Below are 17850 nucleotides of genomic sequence, written 5' to 3' on the forward strand. Positions count from 1 at the left end.
ACTTTATAAATAAATAAACACTCCTTAAATTATACATCACTTTATAATATTAATAAAAGAGAAAAGAATGACACACTAAATTTACACTATCAACTAATCACAATTATATATTTAATTAAATTATTTTTTATTTTAAAAAATTTAATAACATAATAGATTAATAATTTTTTTATTGCATGACAGTTAGTGTATATCCATTAAATTCTTAATAAAACATGAACATTTTTATCACAGGAAATATCATTTATCATGCTCAAATAAGAAGAAAATTGTAAAATACTCCATCATTCTCAAACTATAACACACTTTATAAAAGAAAAAACCATCCCTTAACTTATATGTCACTTTATAACATTAATGAAACATAAATATTTTTTCACATGATTTATCATTTTCCATGCCCTCTTCTTTAACATCTCTTAATTCTTCTCTCTCACGCTACTAATAAACAACAAATCTATAAATCATGTTCAATTTATTTATCACATGATTTATCATTTATCATATTCAATCTATAATATATAACTCAAAACAGTAATAGCTTTTTATATACACTTTCTGTTCCTATTTCTTTTTCCTTGATAAAACAAAACTCCATAAAGAGAGTGATGATAGACAATGATGTTACTTGCTCTGTCTTCTGACCTCCCTCACATCACAACCATCCAATAAAACCTCATGTCTCAATCTTTCACATACCAAAACTATATAATATATTCATAAATCAAATATATATTATTTTGTTTATATATAGATTAAAAAAAAATTCTCAACCTTTTTTCTGTGTCAAGTCCATGGAAGGTCAAGAAAGAGAAGGAACTTGAATTGAGGTCAGTGTCCATTTTTCATTTGTTTATTTTATCTTTAAACAAAAAATGAAGTCACTTTCTTGAATCAAGGTACTTTATCTTAATTAAAATGTTTGTCCTTGTTTTTTTCTTCTCTCTTTCTTCACTTGTTATAGCTGTTACCACTATTTTTTTCTGTGTAGCTTGAGCTTCAAATGCTCCTGAATTTCATGTAAATTTCCTTGCTTTATTGGTTGTTACCAATGCCAAACTTGCTTTCAATGTAACCCATTTTCAGTTTCTTCTTCAAAAATGCTATTTAACCTTGTTTTTCACTTCAGGTTATTTCTCATTCAAAACTCTATCTTTCTCTTACTATGGTACAACTAGTTCTACATGCAGATCTGGGTTGTTTCAATTTTGTTCAAAAAATGTACTTTTCAATATAAAGGACTAGAATTTGCTTCAAAGAAATTTTGGGTTTTTTCTGATGTTAAATTGTTGTGTTTGTGAAATTTTGGGCTGTGTTTTTTTTTTTTTTTTTTGTTTAGGATCTGAAACTACTTGTAGAAAACATTTTTTATTTGTTTTTTTTTTTCATTATTAGTTGTTGAACTACTTTGAACTGTTTTTCATCTTGTAAATATGAAGAAAAATTGATTCTTTATTTGTTCAAGAAATTCATTGTTGAAATTCACCTTGTTCCTCTTTTTAATGTTAGTTGATGTTGGCTAGAAAATTATTTGACTTTTTTCTCACTTTCCTCTTCTGTCAAAATCTATGAATTCCTTTGTTGTTCATGAAACAATGTATCTTTCTTTTAGCAGCAGAAAAACTTGATTCTCTCTCTCTCTCTAGATTAAACTTTTTACCTGTTTCTAGTACTTTTTAAACCAAGCACTGTTCTTTTCTTTTGCTTAAGCTTTCAACAATCATCATTTTCACCTTAGGTTACTCTTTGTAATTGCTTTGCATTTCACCTATGATTTAGGTTTAGACATGCTTAAAGTAGTTGTTTTAACTTTATTGAGTACTCTTATTTATAAAGTTCTCATTTTTGTATCTCATGATTCTGATGGATCCTAATTTTGATTTATGTTCATGTTGCCAAAACAGGAAAACATGAAGGCTGGGAAATTTCACTCTAAATTTATGTTCATGAAGTTCTATTCTGCTTCAATGGCTTCTTTCCTTTTTGTCATAGCTATTCTTTTACCTCGCGCTATTGCGGATCTTAATTCCGACAAGCAGGCCCTTCTTGATTTTATCAATGCTGTACCGCATCGTCGAAACCTGATGTGGAATGCATCCGCCTCAATCTGTACATCTTGGGTTGGCATCACTTGCAATGAAGATAGAACTCGAGTTGCTAGTGTCCGGCTCCCTGGAGTCGGACTAGTTGGCTCGATCCCGTCAAATACACTTGGAAAGCTTGATGCTGTGAAAATAATCAGCCTTCGTTCCAACCTACTCGGTGGAAAGCTGCCTGCAGACATTGCTTCGCTCCCGTCTCTTCAGTATCTCTACCTCCAGCACAATAACTTTTCCGGTGATATTCCTACCTCGTTGTCACACCAACTAGTTGTTCTTGATTTGTCTTATAATTCTTTCGCCGGAAGAATTCCGAAGACGTTACAAAATTTGACAGAACTGAGCAGTTTGAATCTCCAAAACAACTCGCTATCTGGAAGCATACCGAATCTCAATCTTACCAAGCATGGTCATTTGAACTTAAGCTACAACAATTTTAGTGGACCTATCCCTTCAAGTCTCCGTATTTATCCTAATTCGTCGTTTGAAGGAAACTCTGGTTTATGCGGATTGCCTCTAAAGCCATGCTCTACAGTTCCACCTCCTCCTGCCTTGACTCCTACTCCATCGTCGGCTCCTAGTAAAGGAAGCTCCAAAAATAAATTGAGTAAGGTAGCTATCATCGCCATTGCGGTTGGTGGAGCCATGCTGCTATTTTTTGTAGCTCTTGTTATTGTTCTTTGCTGTTTGAAGAAAGACGGCGATGATGATGGAGGCTCTAGAGAAGTTAAAGCGAAGAGTCCTAGTGGTGGTGGCGGTGGTGGTAGGGGTGAGAAGCCGAAAGATGAGTTTGGTAGTGGAGTGCAAGAACCTGAGAAGAATAAGTTGGTTTTCTTTGAGGGAAGTTCTTATAATTTCGATCTCGAAGACTTGCTGAGAGCTTCAGCAGAAGTTCTGGGAAAAGGTAGCTATGGTACCTCATATAAGGCTATATTGGAGGAGTCAATGACAGTTGTGGTGAAAAGGCTGAAAGAAGTTGTGGTTGGCAAAAAGGAATTTGAACAACAGATGGAAATTATGGGAAGGGTTGGACAACACCCGAATGCTATACCGCTTCGTGCTTATTACTATTCGAAAGATGAAAAGCTTCTGGTTTATGACCATGTCCCCGCTGGCAACCTATCCACACTCTTGCATGGTATGTAATCTTTTCTTTTCTCTAACTCTTAGTAGTTTGTAGCAATGTTTTAAAAACCGTATGGACAGTTCAACCGATTATACCGCGATCCAACCATGTATATGGTTTGGATATTCAAGTAGTTCGACCGCGGCTTAGTCTTGGACTGAGCGGTTTAAAGCAACTGAATCATGACCTGGAGATTTCTCCAGTTCGATGTCCAGTTCGGTTTTTAAAACATTGGTTTGAAGTGTTTTAGGGTAATTTCATATTTTAAAGAATTGGACCTTGATTTGATTACAGGCAGTCGAGGAGGCGGAAGAAATCCATTAGATTGGGAATCGAGAGTAAAAATATCCCTTGGAACTGCGAGAGGAGTCGCGCACATCCATTCTATCGGCGGTCCAAAGTTCACACATGGAAATATCAAGTCTTCAAATGTCCTCCTCAACCAAGATAATGACGGCTGCATTTCTGATTTCGGCCTAACCTCACTTATGAATGTTCCTGCAAACCCTTCTAGAGCTGCAGGTTACCGCGCTCCCGAGGTGATTGAAACCCGAAAGCACTCTCATAAATCAGATGTCTACAGCTTTGGTGTCCTCCTCCTAGAGATGCTTACAGGTAAAGCGCCTCTTCAATCACCAGGACGCGACGATATGGTTGATCTCCCTAGATGGGTCCAATCCGTCGTTCGGGAGGAATGGACAGCCGAGGTTTTCGACGTCGAGCTAATGAGCTACCAAAACATCGAAGAAGAAATGGTGCAAATGTTGCAAATAGCCATGGCATGTGTGGCGAAAATGCCTGATATGAGACCAAACATGGACGAAGTGGTGAGAATGATCGAAGAAATCCGGCTATCTGACTCAGAGAACCGACCATCTTCGGAAGAGAATAAATCTAAGGACTCAAATGTTCAAACTCCTTAGATTGATTAACTATGGTCTTTTTTTTCTTAACATGGTATATAAGAGTGCATGCTTAGACATGAAGGTTTCTTAAACTTTATTCATTTCAAACCTTTTCTATGTCCAATTGTTCAATATTTCTCATAGATGGAGTTCCTTTAGTTATTTATTTTCTTTGAAAGAATTCTTATGTATTAATTAACATCATGATTCAATTGATGATCTTGATTCTAGTACAATTGCTGATGTTTTTGAGCTGTTTTTTAGTTCATTATAGGATATGTTTACTGCAGCATCTTATCATGCCATGCCATGGCATGTTAATTGAGAAGATATAATATATCACTTTTTATTTCATTTAGCAATTCGTTTAAGTCAAATTCTTTCACAAATACCATGTGTCATAGCTCTGAATTCTGCTTCTGATCAGCTACTCCAAACCACAATAGATGTTTTCTTGCTTCTCAAAGTTACCATATTACCCCATACAAATGCGAAGTAGCTTGTAGTTGATTTTCTGTCAAATAAATATTATGTTTGAGTTCTTTTGATAATAGAGTCTTCAACCTGGTGTACCTTCCAAGTACTGAAGAATTTTGTTCACATTTCGCATGTCAGTTTTAGTTGGAATTGACATATAACGACTAATCATGCTTACAACAAAACTAATGTTTGGTCTGGTGTGAGTTAGATAGATTAGTTTCTCAACTAGACTTTAATATTTGTCTTTATTAGCAGGTACATTCTCATATTCACTCCTTTTTATTAGTTATATGGGAGTATTGAAAGCTTTGCATCCAAGCATACATGTTTCTTTCTTGAATGTACTTCCTTTGAGAAACAGATGTATCATTCTTTATCTGTGCAATGTTCATCCGTAGAAAATATTTGAGTTGGCCTAAGTTCTTGACTTCAAATTCTTTGGCTAGAAGTTTTTTTAACTGGTTGACTTCTTCATCATCATCTCCCGTAATTATGATATCATTAACATAAAGCTATATCTTTCCATCCACATAATGCTTGACAAACATAGTATGGTTTGTTTGGCAATGAATAAAACCATCTTGCTTGAAAAAGGAAAACTTTTTTCAGTTTATCAAACCATGTTCTAAGTGATTGTTTGTGGTCGTGTAGAGATTTACGAAATCAATACACTATATTGGAGGTCTTGAGTGATTTAACTTCCAGAGGAATTTGCATATATGTCTCTTCTTCTAACTCTCCATTTAGAAATGCATTCTTTATTTTAGTAGAACTCAGACAAAATCAAGTACAATAAACTCACGAAATATACGCAGGAGACATAGGTGAAAGGTCCAATTGTGATGGCCATGGTAAAAAAGGACGTGGTAAATGCAACTCAATTCAATGTCAAGTGTGCCATAAGTTTGACCATGATACTTTTATTTGTTTCCATCGTTTTAAGCAGGATTACAAGCCTCTCAATGCTTTGACTCCAAACTCTCTATGCCTTGGCCTAACAATTCATGGCAATGCTTTGGCCTTATATCTTGTGACATGTCTTAACCTCCTACATTATCTATATAATCTCCTTACATGGTGCTAATCAAGATGATTCCATTCAATGTGTAACATAAACAACGATGGTTAATTCTAACTTTGCAAGTTTGGTGAATTGGTATCGTGACTATGGTTTCACCCGACCATGCAACCTTTAATTGTCACTATTGTGAATCTTGTTGTGAATTACGACAAAATTCAATATCAATTCGTGAGACAAAGAAAATAGCAACCAAAATAAATGGTCTATAGCAATAATGATCTATACAAAGATAATATAATAGACTAAGGCGAGAAAAGACGAATCGATCAAACGATCTATTCTAGGAGAGAGAGCAACTCTCAAATTCACTATACTCATAAAGTTGTTACAAGATATTACAGATGAGTTACAAGAAAATACTTCACAGTTTCCAAAGAACAAACTCTATTTTCTACAACTCTAGCCAAAATTTAACAAATTCCAAAACACATCTCCTTAATTATTAGAATAAAAGATTACGCATTCGCAGTAACCGGTTACCACTGTTATAAAAATATTTTTGTTTCAACTGCAATCGGTTAAGGATTTTGCGTAACCAGTTATGAGTGATTCCAAGTTCTAATATTCTCCTTCCATTTTCTCAGGCTTTTATCTTGCTTAAATCCAAACTATTAATTCACTCTATTTATTTGTCTCTTATAAAACTTTTTTTTTATCTATCAACCATTAAATTAAAAAAAACGGTTGAACCATAAAAATTTAAGAGGATCCAATATTTTTTTATATTACTCGTAGCTTTATCGGTAGTGAATTTAATTTATATATTGATAAATATAATTTACCCGCAACTATTTCATAGGAAATGTTATTAGGTACGCTGATTTAGAAGTGTTTTGTTCCTTCATATTTTAAAATCTAAACATGTTATGGTGGGATAATTTAGATTGTAAAATCTAAATATTGTCAACTTAAAATGAGGGCAAGAGGAAGGGAAACATGAGTTGTATGGGGTGTTTGGATTCTAGAATCTAATGTGTGTATTTTAAGTGATTAGATTCTAGAATTAAAAAGAAAAGGATAAATGAAGGGAGGAAAAAGAAGAGATTCACGAGTTATATACTTATATGTGGGATTTTAGAATGTAGTGTATATTTAAGTGTTTGGATTTTTAGTCAAAAAATAACATTTTTGAATTTTAAGGAAACTTGTGAAAAACTCTTAGGTCACTAAAGAAATTCTCAAATATTAACTTTTATTACCCAACCAACTTAATCAATCATGTACAGTTTGAGTTGGGTTAATTGCTCATATAATAAAAAATTTAAAAATGATTATTTTTTTTCAATTCTAAAAAATTGTATCATAATCATAATTTGATGCAATTGCAAACTTTAACCTAAAAGACAACATATAATGTAGTAGTATGGGTGGTAAACAAAAAATTATGGTAAAAATAGTAGTTGGTTGCGTATACTAATTTTATTTTATTTTTAATTAAAATAATCATATAATGTTAAGATTTTATTTTACTTTTCAATTAAAATAATTATAATATTAAGAAATCACTAATATCACATAACCATGTTAGATCAACATTTACCTCAATCTCAAAACATTGCATATGCTAGTATTTATGGTATTATTTCAATCTCAAATATACTCAGAATCAGAAGTTAGTCAACAATGTACTTACTCTTAAAATGAGATTAAGAGATAGAGGAAGGACAAAGGAGGAAAATGAAGGAGATGATCCAAACTGAAATTTTATAATAAGCTTTTTTACTAACTTTTCTTACATTTGAGATAAGATGAGCCATTATCATTCATTTGACACTTCAGAACAATTAATAGCAGATATTCAATCAGTTCATGACCTTGTACAAATTTAGGAGTTAAATCTTATAAAAGAGCAACTCAACCTTCGTTGGCAAGTTTAGAGATCGAGAAGACACATATAATTATATAGATAAGGCGAACCTAGTTTTTCTTTTCATCCAAATTATATACAATAAACTCAAATTTGACTGCCGAGAAACAAATCAAGGGTTGAAGTTTTCTAAAAATACGAAAAGGATGCAAAGGGCCTCTCTAAAGTTAAATAATTAGCACAAATACTCTATAATTTTAATTAAGACAACTGCAAATGTGGTGACCCGATTTGACCTTAAGCTCTACATGTCTAATCAAAGATGTATTGCATTACCAACCTATGGAGTTCTTTGACTGCTGCAACTTCAAATTATAGGCTCTTTCTATCTCCTCCTGCAATATTTATTATCGGCAACAGTTATGATGGATATATTATATACTCCTGAATCTTATTCATGTACCATTATCAAATTATTAAGAATAGAAGCATCAACATAATGTTTGACAGAATTTTATTTTAGGATGCTAAAAGAATAGGGGGAAGAACATAGGCATGTATATGAAATTAGAGCATTAAGTTGTTTTTCAGAGTTTAATATAGAAATTAGAAACTACTTAAAAATGATCCATACCTTGCAGGCTTTCTGCAGAGGTTCTAAGAATGACGATCTGAAAAGCTTGACAGCATTTCCAAGCGAAGTTCCACTCCATTCTGCTAGCAAACAAGTTGCAATTAGCATTACAAGATGTGTGGAGATGGCAATGAAAAGGTTTTGCAAAATGAAAATTGATGGGGTCAGTTTACTTTGTTTTTGTTTTTAATTCCACTAAAAAAATATTAGAAAATACATTCGAAATATTTTTAAATTTGTATTTTTAAGTGAAAACAGATGCAATACTAGTAGAAATTGGGAAAATATCAAATAACTACTTTCAGTGCTTCCGAAAGAAACAATCTCGCTAGTAGGCTGTTCAACTTCTGCCACAGTTGTTAGTGACAATAGCCTTCAATCAATGGTGTGTTCAAATTAAAATAAGTAATGATTTTAATAATCGAACAGGATTGTTCAAGTATAAAATTAACATACTGCCATTAACATCAGCTCTCGAGCCTTCATTGTTAAGCTCCTCTAGAAGCTGCAATGTTACAAATCATTATATTAGGATTCACATAAACATAAAATGTCTAGTAAACAGTAACCTAATAAAAAAATACTGTTAGATATAATCAGGCCAAATGGGAACCTATACCCATTATAGGTATATGCCCAAAGTGATATTTAGGAGAAAGGCTAATTTGAGCCTGAGGGAAGCTTCCCTCTGTCATTGCAGATCATAAAAACTATTGTTGCATTATAAGTTTACCTGGAAAAGGGTGGGTACTGTAGTAGGATCAAACTCATCACACCGATTTGGGTCAATAGGGACACAGACACGACCTAAAACAAAATAGAATTACCAGGTAATTATCGTAGACAATCAAATTAGCCAATGAACCTATCTGGCAATTTTGACAATTTTTAACGAGAAAATAGATTCATTATTTCTATTTTCTATTCAAAAAATCATTATCGGAAAATAGAGGTATATGATGTCATCAATATAGTTTCAAATTTCAATATAAAAATTGTGCATCATTTTGATACTAACCTGTTTTTGGATGAACACAAAACGGTGCTTTAAGCAAATGATTCATATGTTTTGAAACCTGAAACATAAAATAGTCTTGTTTAAAGGCACGAATTCAAACTATAAATAAATGTTGGTCTTCCATATATGTAGACATGTTCTAGGGAAATTATGAATTTATATAAATGAAAATATAGCCTAATAGCATGAAAAATCATTTAGAGGATATGAACAAAATGGGATCAGTAGATCGACAGACCTCCATATCTAGCCTGGGGTAAGTATAGGAGAACACAATTTCTTCAACACATCTACGCAGCCCCTGTGCCTACAGAAAGGATTATGAAAACATTAACAATAAAAAGAAACTCAAGACAATGCTTGTTTCAGCAAATTTTGGATGATTTCCAGCATTGAATAGCACAATATGCAACCATCCTATACAGCATAAGCAGGTGAGTAGTTTGTAGGTAAGAGCAAGAATTTCCATATTGTTGAGATTATGAAGATTTAAATAAAATAAGAATAAAGAATGTGATTATGGAGTAAAATAATTGAAGATAAACTGATACAAAAGACAAAACACTAACCCTATTTATTACAGGACTACTCAGCTTAAATAAACAAGGAAATCAATATGCAGATTATAACAATAACAAGTAATGTGAGAAATTAATCTTGAGATATAATCTAAGATTAAGTTAAGATTAGAAACCGACCCTACCGCTACGTGATAAACTAAGAGCCAATATTGCTCGAGTTCTAGGCTCATTCAATTGTTTTCAACTAGTTGTACAACTATTGCAGAGAGAAGATGCCTATGTTACCTTGAGATATTTTAAAATTTCCCAAAAGGAATATTTTTTACCTTATGTTTTCCAGATTGCAGCAACTGCTTGCACTGTTCCCATCTCACAACGTTAATATCTTCTTTTGCACTAGAGGACCGTCTATTATCTTGCCATCTTCCCCTAAGTTCAGAAGCAATAGCTGCAAAGGTAAAACATGCACAGCATAAGATAATAGCAGTAAAATGAATTAACAAGGACCATAGCAGGAGAACAAAACTAATTTAATGTACATTCATCAGGAATCATGCTTAGGATCTTCTCATATCTCTCCTCAGTAGCAAGTAAGTTTTGATTTGTAAGCAGTTTTTTCTCAAAATAGTCCTTGAGGACATTGGTGTATGATGTCCTGGAAATGGAAAGCATTAATTAGGATATGAAATATGTATCAGAAAGGATAAAGAAAGTTAGTCATTCATCTTAAGACTTACGCCAAGAAAGGATGAAGAGCGCCACCAGTCAAAGAAACCTTCTTATGACTATTTTCATTGCCCTGGACAAATCATGAAATCAGAAAACACTTGATACAAGTATTGACAGACAGATTCAGATTGGGTGTAGCCCAATGTATCTATCAATCTCTAACTTTTATTTTAGATTTATTTTATGGAAAAAGCAATCAAGGATTGAAAGTGTGTGAAAGATATATCCAATGGTTGACATTGTTGTGACTACATCAACTATTGACTGCACCTAGTCCCAGGCCTATACAAACACACTACTTGTTGCTAAGTATACCTTGTAAACACGATAATATTCAGCAATAGCAGATCTTTGCTCATTTGTCAACCTGCAATAGTAAAGTTAATAAATTTAAATGATGCCTATGTGTACTACATATAGGTTAAGGAAACATTTAGAACTTCTTACAGTCTAGGGTCTCACCTTCTTGCCTTCCCATCACACACCCAACAATGAACACCTCTACGTCCACTATAGACCCAGAGTATATGCTTAAAACCAAACTCATCTGAAACAGTAGTCCCAAAGCAGAAATTAACACAACAGTCAGAAACACTTGATGGAGAAGATTAAATAATAGGTGAATGTGAATCTATGTTATTTTAGAGTATTTCCTCTATCCTGTTCAATTTATTTCATTGATATAAAACTAATTCTATCTTGTTATATTAAAATTAAATCTTCTTTTCAATGCACAATATTAATGCCAGGCATTGCACCGACTATCCGCATCATATAAGATGGAAATTACTACCTCTTAAGGAAGTATCAATCACTTTGATGGCTATGGTCATCAACGGCCAGCAATCCAAGCAAACATCAGCACCCTTGCAGCAGTATCTGATATCATCATAATCTGTCATATCCTAAAGCCCACCATGCAAAAAAAAAAAAAAAAAAAAGAGGATAACAAAGAGGTCAAAAAGACAAAAGTATCTAAAGGTTTCAGTAGGAGACTCGAGTCAGAAAAACTTACTATATCAAAAATCAACTCCCTCTCAACTGGAGTGAAGACGCTATTATCACCCTGTGCATAGGCATGCCTTTTTGCAGGCTGAACCACAAAAAGAATCATTACTAAATGCAGCACGAACTATAACAAAACTGAGGAAGATAATAATTAACTATAGGGATAGAGGAGAAATGTTACATCGACAGTGTAGACAGGTCCAATGTCAATCTTTAAAGGGCATTTATCTTTGATCGAGTTTTCAAGTTCGAGGACATTGTTGTAAGATTGAAAACGCAGATAAAAATCACCTTTCAGAGTGAAGGAAAATTCCCTTCTTCCAAAGTAAGACTGATCACAACCAGGATGTTTCCCATCTACAATAATTTTATACCCATAGAAAAAAATCAGGATTTGCCTACTCATTTAAACATTTTCATCAAAAGTAAAGAGTTTGATAGGTGCTACCATGGCCATAAGACATCCATTTAAACATATCAGCAAAAGGAAATAGCTTTCCTGGTAAAAAAATAATAGAAAATTAGCAAGTTGTTAAAACCTATTAGAAATTTCACTAACTATTCACACAAGTAACCAAAAAAATGGGAATTGGATGTAACTAACCATAATAAGGTTTGAGAGCACCGGAATCAAATTCCGATTCATGTTGAGGATTCATTGGTATGAAAACTGAAGATGGTTTGGGAAATGAACAAAGAGAGAGTGAAGTGACGATCTACAGGTGAACAACAAGCATAAATCACAACACCGGAACACAAATCGAATATCAGACTGCAAAAATCACGGCATGAACAAGCAAAACTAACACAAGGTGAATCATGAAGCAAATGGAAATTACCTGAGTTGAAGAGCGAAGAGGGTAAGAAGATTGCGATGATAACTGTGGAAGAAGCCACTGAATCTGAGTGTAAACCCTAAAAATGTGGATGTGATGTTTTGCGCGCCAAAAATAACCCGCCACAAATCTCACATTTCTTAAATATATATATATACAACTCCTTGGAAATATTAGTCCATTTATAATTCCAATTCATCATTTATTATTATTTTTTAACTACTTTACCCCTATTTATTACTTTAGTCAATTATAATTAATAAGGATATTATAATAAATGATATTAGATTTTTCATCAAAATCAACAAATCTAATAATTTTCTTAAAAATCGCGTAGTGTTCAAATATGACACTTTTTATGAGACGGATGGAGTAAGCATTTTGCTTTAGTGTAAAAAAAAAATCAAAATTAATTGTTTCCAAAATCGTTTAACGCACGTATTTGTGTAATGGTAGTTTCTCTTCCACCTTCAACAACCAGTTTTCACTCATCACCCACGATCAAACAAATTTATCCATGTCTCATATCCTGAGTCCTTTTGTTCTTTCATTCCACAACCTCCTATGCATAACATTATAAAGAACAATCAATTACTCACGCAAATACTTTTTCTTCTCTGTTTCTTTCGACCTCTCTTGCGACAACTTTGTATTTTTTACGTTATGGTCAGACCGTTGGAGAGAATGTGTGACATCAACGATAAGAAGGAGCTATGGAAGGTGGCGGTCAGGGTGCACCATAAATGGAAGGTTGTTTCCAACAACAATGAACACTTTAAGATGATATTCATAGACAGAGATGTAGGTTTCGTTCTGTCAGTGCTTGTGTTTATTTGATTTATGAGTTATGATTGTTTATGGAATTCTACGTTTCATGGTGTTTGAAAATCGTTTTCATAACGTTATTTTTTATCTTCTCGTGTATGGTTTTTGTTACTTTTTCATTTCGTGTGTTACTGACTTTGGTGTGCACCACAGAGGGATGATATTCATGTTGTTGTGACAACTCCCTAGATGGTTGTGTTTTATGACAAATTATTGGTGGACCATAATTACAGTGTGTCCAACTTCAAAAGTTTAGCCTAATGTGTTGACATTCAAATAGTCGTCGCACAAGTTTATGGTGAAGTTTACCGAAGGAACATCCGTTGGTGACGATGATAAGCACGAAATACCACCCAAGGCAATAAAGTTTACCAGGTTTTTTGATATCATCACCCGCAAATTTGTCAAAGATGTCCTGATAGGTAACAGACTGTTGTTCATATTTTGTTCGCATTTTGCTTACACCTTTGTGGTTGATGTATTGTTATACTCTTGAATATCTTTTATCTTTTTGGCAGATGTCATTGGAATGGTTGATAACATTGGATTTTCGCAGACTCAGTCAGGGGCAAAAAAACAACAAGTTAATTTAGTACTACGTGACCTCGGGTATATTTACTCCCAAACAACACTGTCACTTGATTGTAAATTGACTTCGGGTTTCATACATCATTATCGTGTGCTCTTTGTATAGCAACAACATTGTCAACTGCACTATTTGGAAATCGTATGCCGACCAATTCATCAATTTTACTCAGGACCAGGTCAATGTGTCTGGTCCAACAGTGGTTTTGCTTCAATATGCAAAAGTGAAGGAAGAGGGTTAGTTATGTTGTTATTAAAATGCCCATGCCTTTAACTGTTCACACTTATGCCTAATGATGTACGTAGGGAAGTTTTCGTTGTCTGTCACAAACTCCTACAATGTTATTGTGCTTTACCTCGATGCTGATTTTCTTCCAATCAAGGAGTTTATAAATAGGTATATTATGATTACTATGTATTGTCTACACCCCTCTGGTAGTTAGCTAATTATGTTGTGTAGACATATGTGAAAGAGGCTTAATTTTGTGTAGTATCCCTAAAGAGGCTTTAGTTAGTGTGTCTGGACAACTAAGTTGTAACTCTCAACTTTCCTCACAGGGCTCTGAAAATACTCAACTGGATCCTATTCAAAAGTTGCTTTCTAAGGTTGTTGATATGCCTTTCGCTGAGATTACTAAGCTTATTGACGTACGGTCGACTTTTGTTGTACCCCAAAATTTGCCCACACTTTTCAAAAATTCAAAACTATTTTAAAAAATTGAATTTTATAAAAATCTTGGGTTCATTTACATTGACGTCCTGAATTTTATAAATATTCGATTTAAAGTCAATTTTAAAATATAATAATTTACTCTTAAATTATTTATATCTTTAATAAATAGCAAAATGTTGGCTGATGTTTCATATCCTTTCAATTGATTTTTTATTTTGAAAAAATAATATAGCACAATTGGTGAGGAAGTAAGATTTACAAGCACAAAGTTCCGGGTTCAAATATTTTCCCTTTTATTTATTTTTAACTTTAGCTTTAATTTTATTTCCACTTATATTCAAAAAAATCACCAAAAATATTTTTTTTTATTATTTAAATATTATTTTTTGTTTTTTATTTCATGCTTTTTTTTAATTTTTATTTTTTTAATTTCTATTCACAAAAATAAGAAAAAGAAAATTCTCAATTATTTCCAAAACATTTACACGACAAAATCCTCAAACATACCTCAAGACAAAAATCTTTAAATATTAAAAAGAATTAATCATAGGTGACTAGGCTCATTATATCAATTAATATCCTGTTTGATACCGTTTGTGGCATATTTGTAAGGTTATACAAAAACATTCACGTAACCACACAGAGGGGGGAATAACATCTTCAAACTTTGAAACCTCCTCACAACAACCTCAAAACCGCAAGCTCATTCCATCGTAACATCGCCTACTTCAAACTCTTTCACAACATCCAAAAAAACCAAAATCTTCATGTCACCAATATTCATCATCAACTTACCCAAAAATAATAACCATAAACAACTTCACCTCTCCATTCCAACACCTCTAAAATTATTTTTTTTTTAATTTCCTCAATCACTCAAACTCCACAAAAATTTCCCCATGAACACACCATCATTTCATTATAATAATTTTCTTTTTTTACAACAGCATCACATTAACAGAACAAAAAATAAGATTTAAATTAATGATATAATGTAATTTGTGTGAACCCTTGTTTTTGCAGGAAATGAGAGATGAAGCAAGAACAAACGAGATCAAATGAAGCATAATGTGTCATCGAGATTGTCGAAAAGATAACCTCAGGGCACCGCGAACCCAAAGCTGTTGGGAACCATTCCAAATCACGACGCACACGGCGGAAACGCAACAACTGCGAGCTTCACCCATTACGTTGACCGAATCGTGACTACCCCAATCCGCCTCCATTCACGCACAACACATCAGTCCCGCACCGGATCCACCTCCGATCACCACCGTTGGCCGAACCCCCTTTGCGGCTGCGCTCCAGCCACCACGTCCTACCAACCACCGCACAGACACCATCAAAGCCATCACGCTGATCGCAACAACTTCGACACAATTCAGCGTTAACCTTCGTTAATTTCTTTCCAAATATTTGTTTGCTTTTGATTCTCATTTCATTCTCCATGTTTTGTAAATAACTTCATTGGTGAAGAGTTGTTTGAGAGTAAAAAATAGAGGAAACTAAAAATTGCAGAAAGGATGGTGAGAGAGCGTTAAATAGTGTGAAGAGGTTGAGAGATTGAAAGAGAGTGGGGGAGGCTAGCTTCCGATTTAATTTTTAGGCTATGTTAGGGAGTTTGGAGGGGAGGGGAGGTGAAGACTTCCGAAAACGAATTTTTAAAAAATTATAGAAAAATATTTGACATTTTTTGAAAAAATGATTTTGTATAGAATGATAAAAGAGTCATTATCATTACAAAATTTTTAGTTTTCAAAATAGTATAACAACCCAAAAGATAATTTCAAAATTTATGTAAGCCCTTCAAAACCCTCCAAAACCCTCCTTCAATACAATTTTTGATTTCTCCCATTTTTATGGGGTTTTTGGTGTTATGAATAAACTTAAACCCTCCAAAACCCTCCTACCTAAAATCTTTTTATCCTTTTCACCTAATTCTTCCTATTTCCCAAAGCCATCCCCTCCCTTCCCCTCCAAACTCCCAAACATAACCTTAGGGTTTTGGTTGTTTAATTGTTGTCTGGGCCGTGTGTTTGAAAGCCCAAATCCTTTCTTATTTACACTTCCCCGCGTAACACTACACCTCTCTCCCTGTGTTTTGATTCAACTGATATTTGGGCCTGCAAGCAGCCAATGGCCCATCGCTTTACTCACTGCAGTGCCTATCCAAGCATGCACCCCCTGAATGACTCAATCTCATTTAACTTGGGCCATTCACCAAGTTGGGCCCAGCGCCCCTGCTCATCACACCTCCATGTTTAACTATTCTCAAGCCCATTCTATTTTATTTATTTTTGTTCTATGTATTCGTTTTAATTTGGCAAAAACACAAAAAATATTATTAGATTAATTTGTTTTTCTTTTTAAATCTCGAAAACACAAAAAAATGTATTAGTTAATTAGTTTTTCTTTTTATCCAAAAATACGAAAGTATTTTAGTTAGCGTTCGTTAGAATTTAATAGGTTTGTTATCTCTTTAATTTTTGAATTAATTGTTGCTCATATTTTTGACATTTTAATCATGCATCATTTTATATATACTAACATTTTTCGTATTTATGTGAGGTACTACCTTCTTTGAGGACTCGGGCCATTTTGTTGATATTCATGAGTTTTCCTGTATATTACTTATTTCTTTCCGTCTTAATTTCTATTTTAGATTTGTAATAATGTTTATCCCCATTTGTTTAAACTTGCAATTCCCCATCCTTAAGCCTTGTAATAGCGTAGGATTTAATTTCCGCTCTTTACTTTCCGCACCATATAAACTGTTATTTAACTGTTAGATGTATGCTAATAGGATTGTATGGCAAGATAAAATTGAACATAGCTAACAAATAATTCAAGATAAGATATTTGAAAATAACACACTTGCACTCACTCACCTTTAGGGTACCTCTCTTCGTTGCCTTTCGATTATATGGTCACGTCCCGCGAACATAGGGATACCATTAGCAAAGACCCTTGATTATAAATCATCATAAAGATCATAGTCCCTCGACGACCCTCGATTGTTGCCTACGAATATATGATATCGTTCCTCAATTTTTCATAAGGTTAAAATGATGATCGTCCCTACGAACTGCTAATGGTATTTCTACATGTTGCCATCAATGACCATAAATGACCCTTTCGTTTGTCCGTTAACATCCAATGAATATGACTACCTACCCACAAATGGTATGGTTAGTACTATCCCCTAAGGAAAGTAAGAAAGTATAGACCAGGTGATTAGGGTAAGTAGCTCTTAATGCTTGCTCACAACTTAAAAGACATAATGCTTTTTTACACTACATTTCTTTTCAAACAAAGAATTCAAAACACTTTGCATACATTTTTTAGGACTGATACAAGAATCATTGCAAAGTTTTGCCTTACTATTGGCATCTTCTTTTCCAAAACACACACACACACACAAATCAAACAAACAAATAACGTGATCTAAGCAATTAAGAGCCCGTAGATAACTACAAATGAAAATGGTGCTAACACCTTCCATTTTCATAACTTACCCCCCGAA

At 33.7% G+C, this 17850-nt stretch overlaps 3 protein-coding genes across 5 annotated transcripts; 2 read left to right on the forward strand and 1 right to left on the reverse strand.

Moving 5' to 3' along the window:
• Positions 1 to 631: 631 nt before the first annotated feature.
• On the forward strand, positions 632 to 4376 carry LOC131629029 (probable inactive receptor kinase At5g58300). 3 transcript variants are annotated; one of them, XM_058899825.1, is made up of 3 exons: positions 632 to 830; positions 1905 to 3237; positions 3520 to 4376. In XM_058899825.1, exons 2-3 carry the CDS (start codon positions 1911 to 1913, stop codon positions 4146 to 4148), a joined length of 1956 nt encoding a protein of 651 aa, XP_058755808.1. In that variant the 5' UTR covers positions 632 to 830; positions 1905 to 1910; the 3' UTR covers positions 4149 to 4376. The 3 variants fall into 3 exon arrangements, with proteins under 3 accessions (XP_058755808.1, XP_058755809.1, XP_058755807.1); XM_058899826.1 differs by lacking the exon at positions 632 to 830 and adding an exon at positions 840 to 899; XM_058899824.1 differs by lacking the exon at positions 632 to 830 and adding an exon at positions 991 to 1129.
• A 3193-nt stretch (positions 4377 to 7569) lies between these two features.
• Positions 7570 to 12378, reverse strand: LOC131629046 (uncharacterized). The gene is made up of 17 exons (XM_058899843.1): positions 12248 to 12378; positions 12013 to 12124; positions 11857 to 11907; positions 11590 to 11765; positions 11416 to 11493; positions 11194 to 11305; positions 10863 to 10947; positions 10716 to 10767; positions 10409 to 10470; positions 10211 to 10326; positions 9998 to 10119; positions 9389 to 9457; positions 9151 to 9208; positions 8866 to 8939; positions 8589 to 8637; positions 8133 to 8212; positions 7570 to 7893 (listed from the first exon to the last, which is right to left on the reverse strand). The coding sequence occupies exons 2-17, from the start codon at positions 12065 to 12067 to the stop codon at positions 7831 to 7833; spliced, it is 1302 nt and encodes a 433-aa protein (XP_058755826.1). The 5' UTR covers positions 12068 to 12124; positions 12248 to 12378; the 3' UTR covers positions 7570 to 7830.
• Positions 12379 to 13364: 986 nt separating this feature from the next.
• LOC131629035 (uncharacterized) lies at positions 13365 to 15389 on the forward strand. Its single transcript, XM_058899834.1, has 6 exons — positions 13365 to 13491; positions 13588 to 13678; positions 13764 to 13891; positions 13961 to 14051; positions 14146 to 14302; positions 15351 to 15389. Exons 1-6 carry the CDS (start codon positions 13365 to 13367, stop codon positions 15387 to 15389), a joined length of 633 nt encoding a protein of 210 aa, XP_058755817.1.
• The last annotated feature ends 2461 nt before the right edge of the window (positions 15390 to 17850 follow it).

This window comes from Vicia villosa, unplaced genomic scaffold (genome assembly GCF_029867415.1).
Source record: "Vicia villosa cultivar HV-30 ecotype Madison, WI unplaced genomic scaffold, Vvil1.0 ctg.000505F_1_1, whole genome shotgun sequence".
In the NCBI taxonomy this organism is placed as follows: Eukaryota; Viridiplantae; Streptophyta; class Magnoliopsida; order Fabales; family Fabaceae; genus Vicia; species Vicia villosa.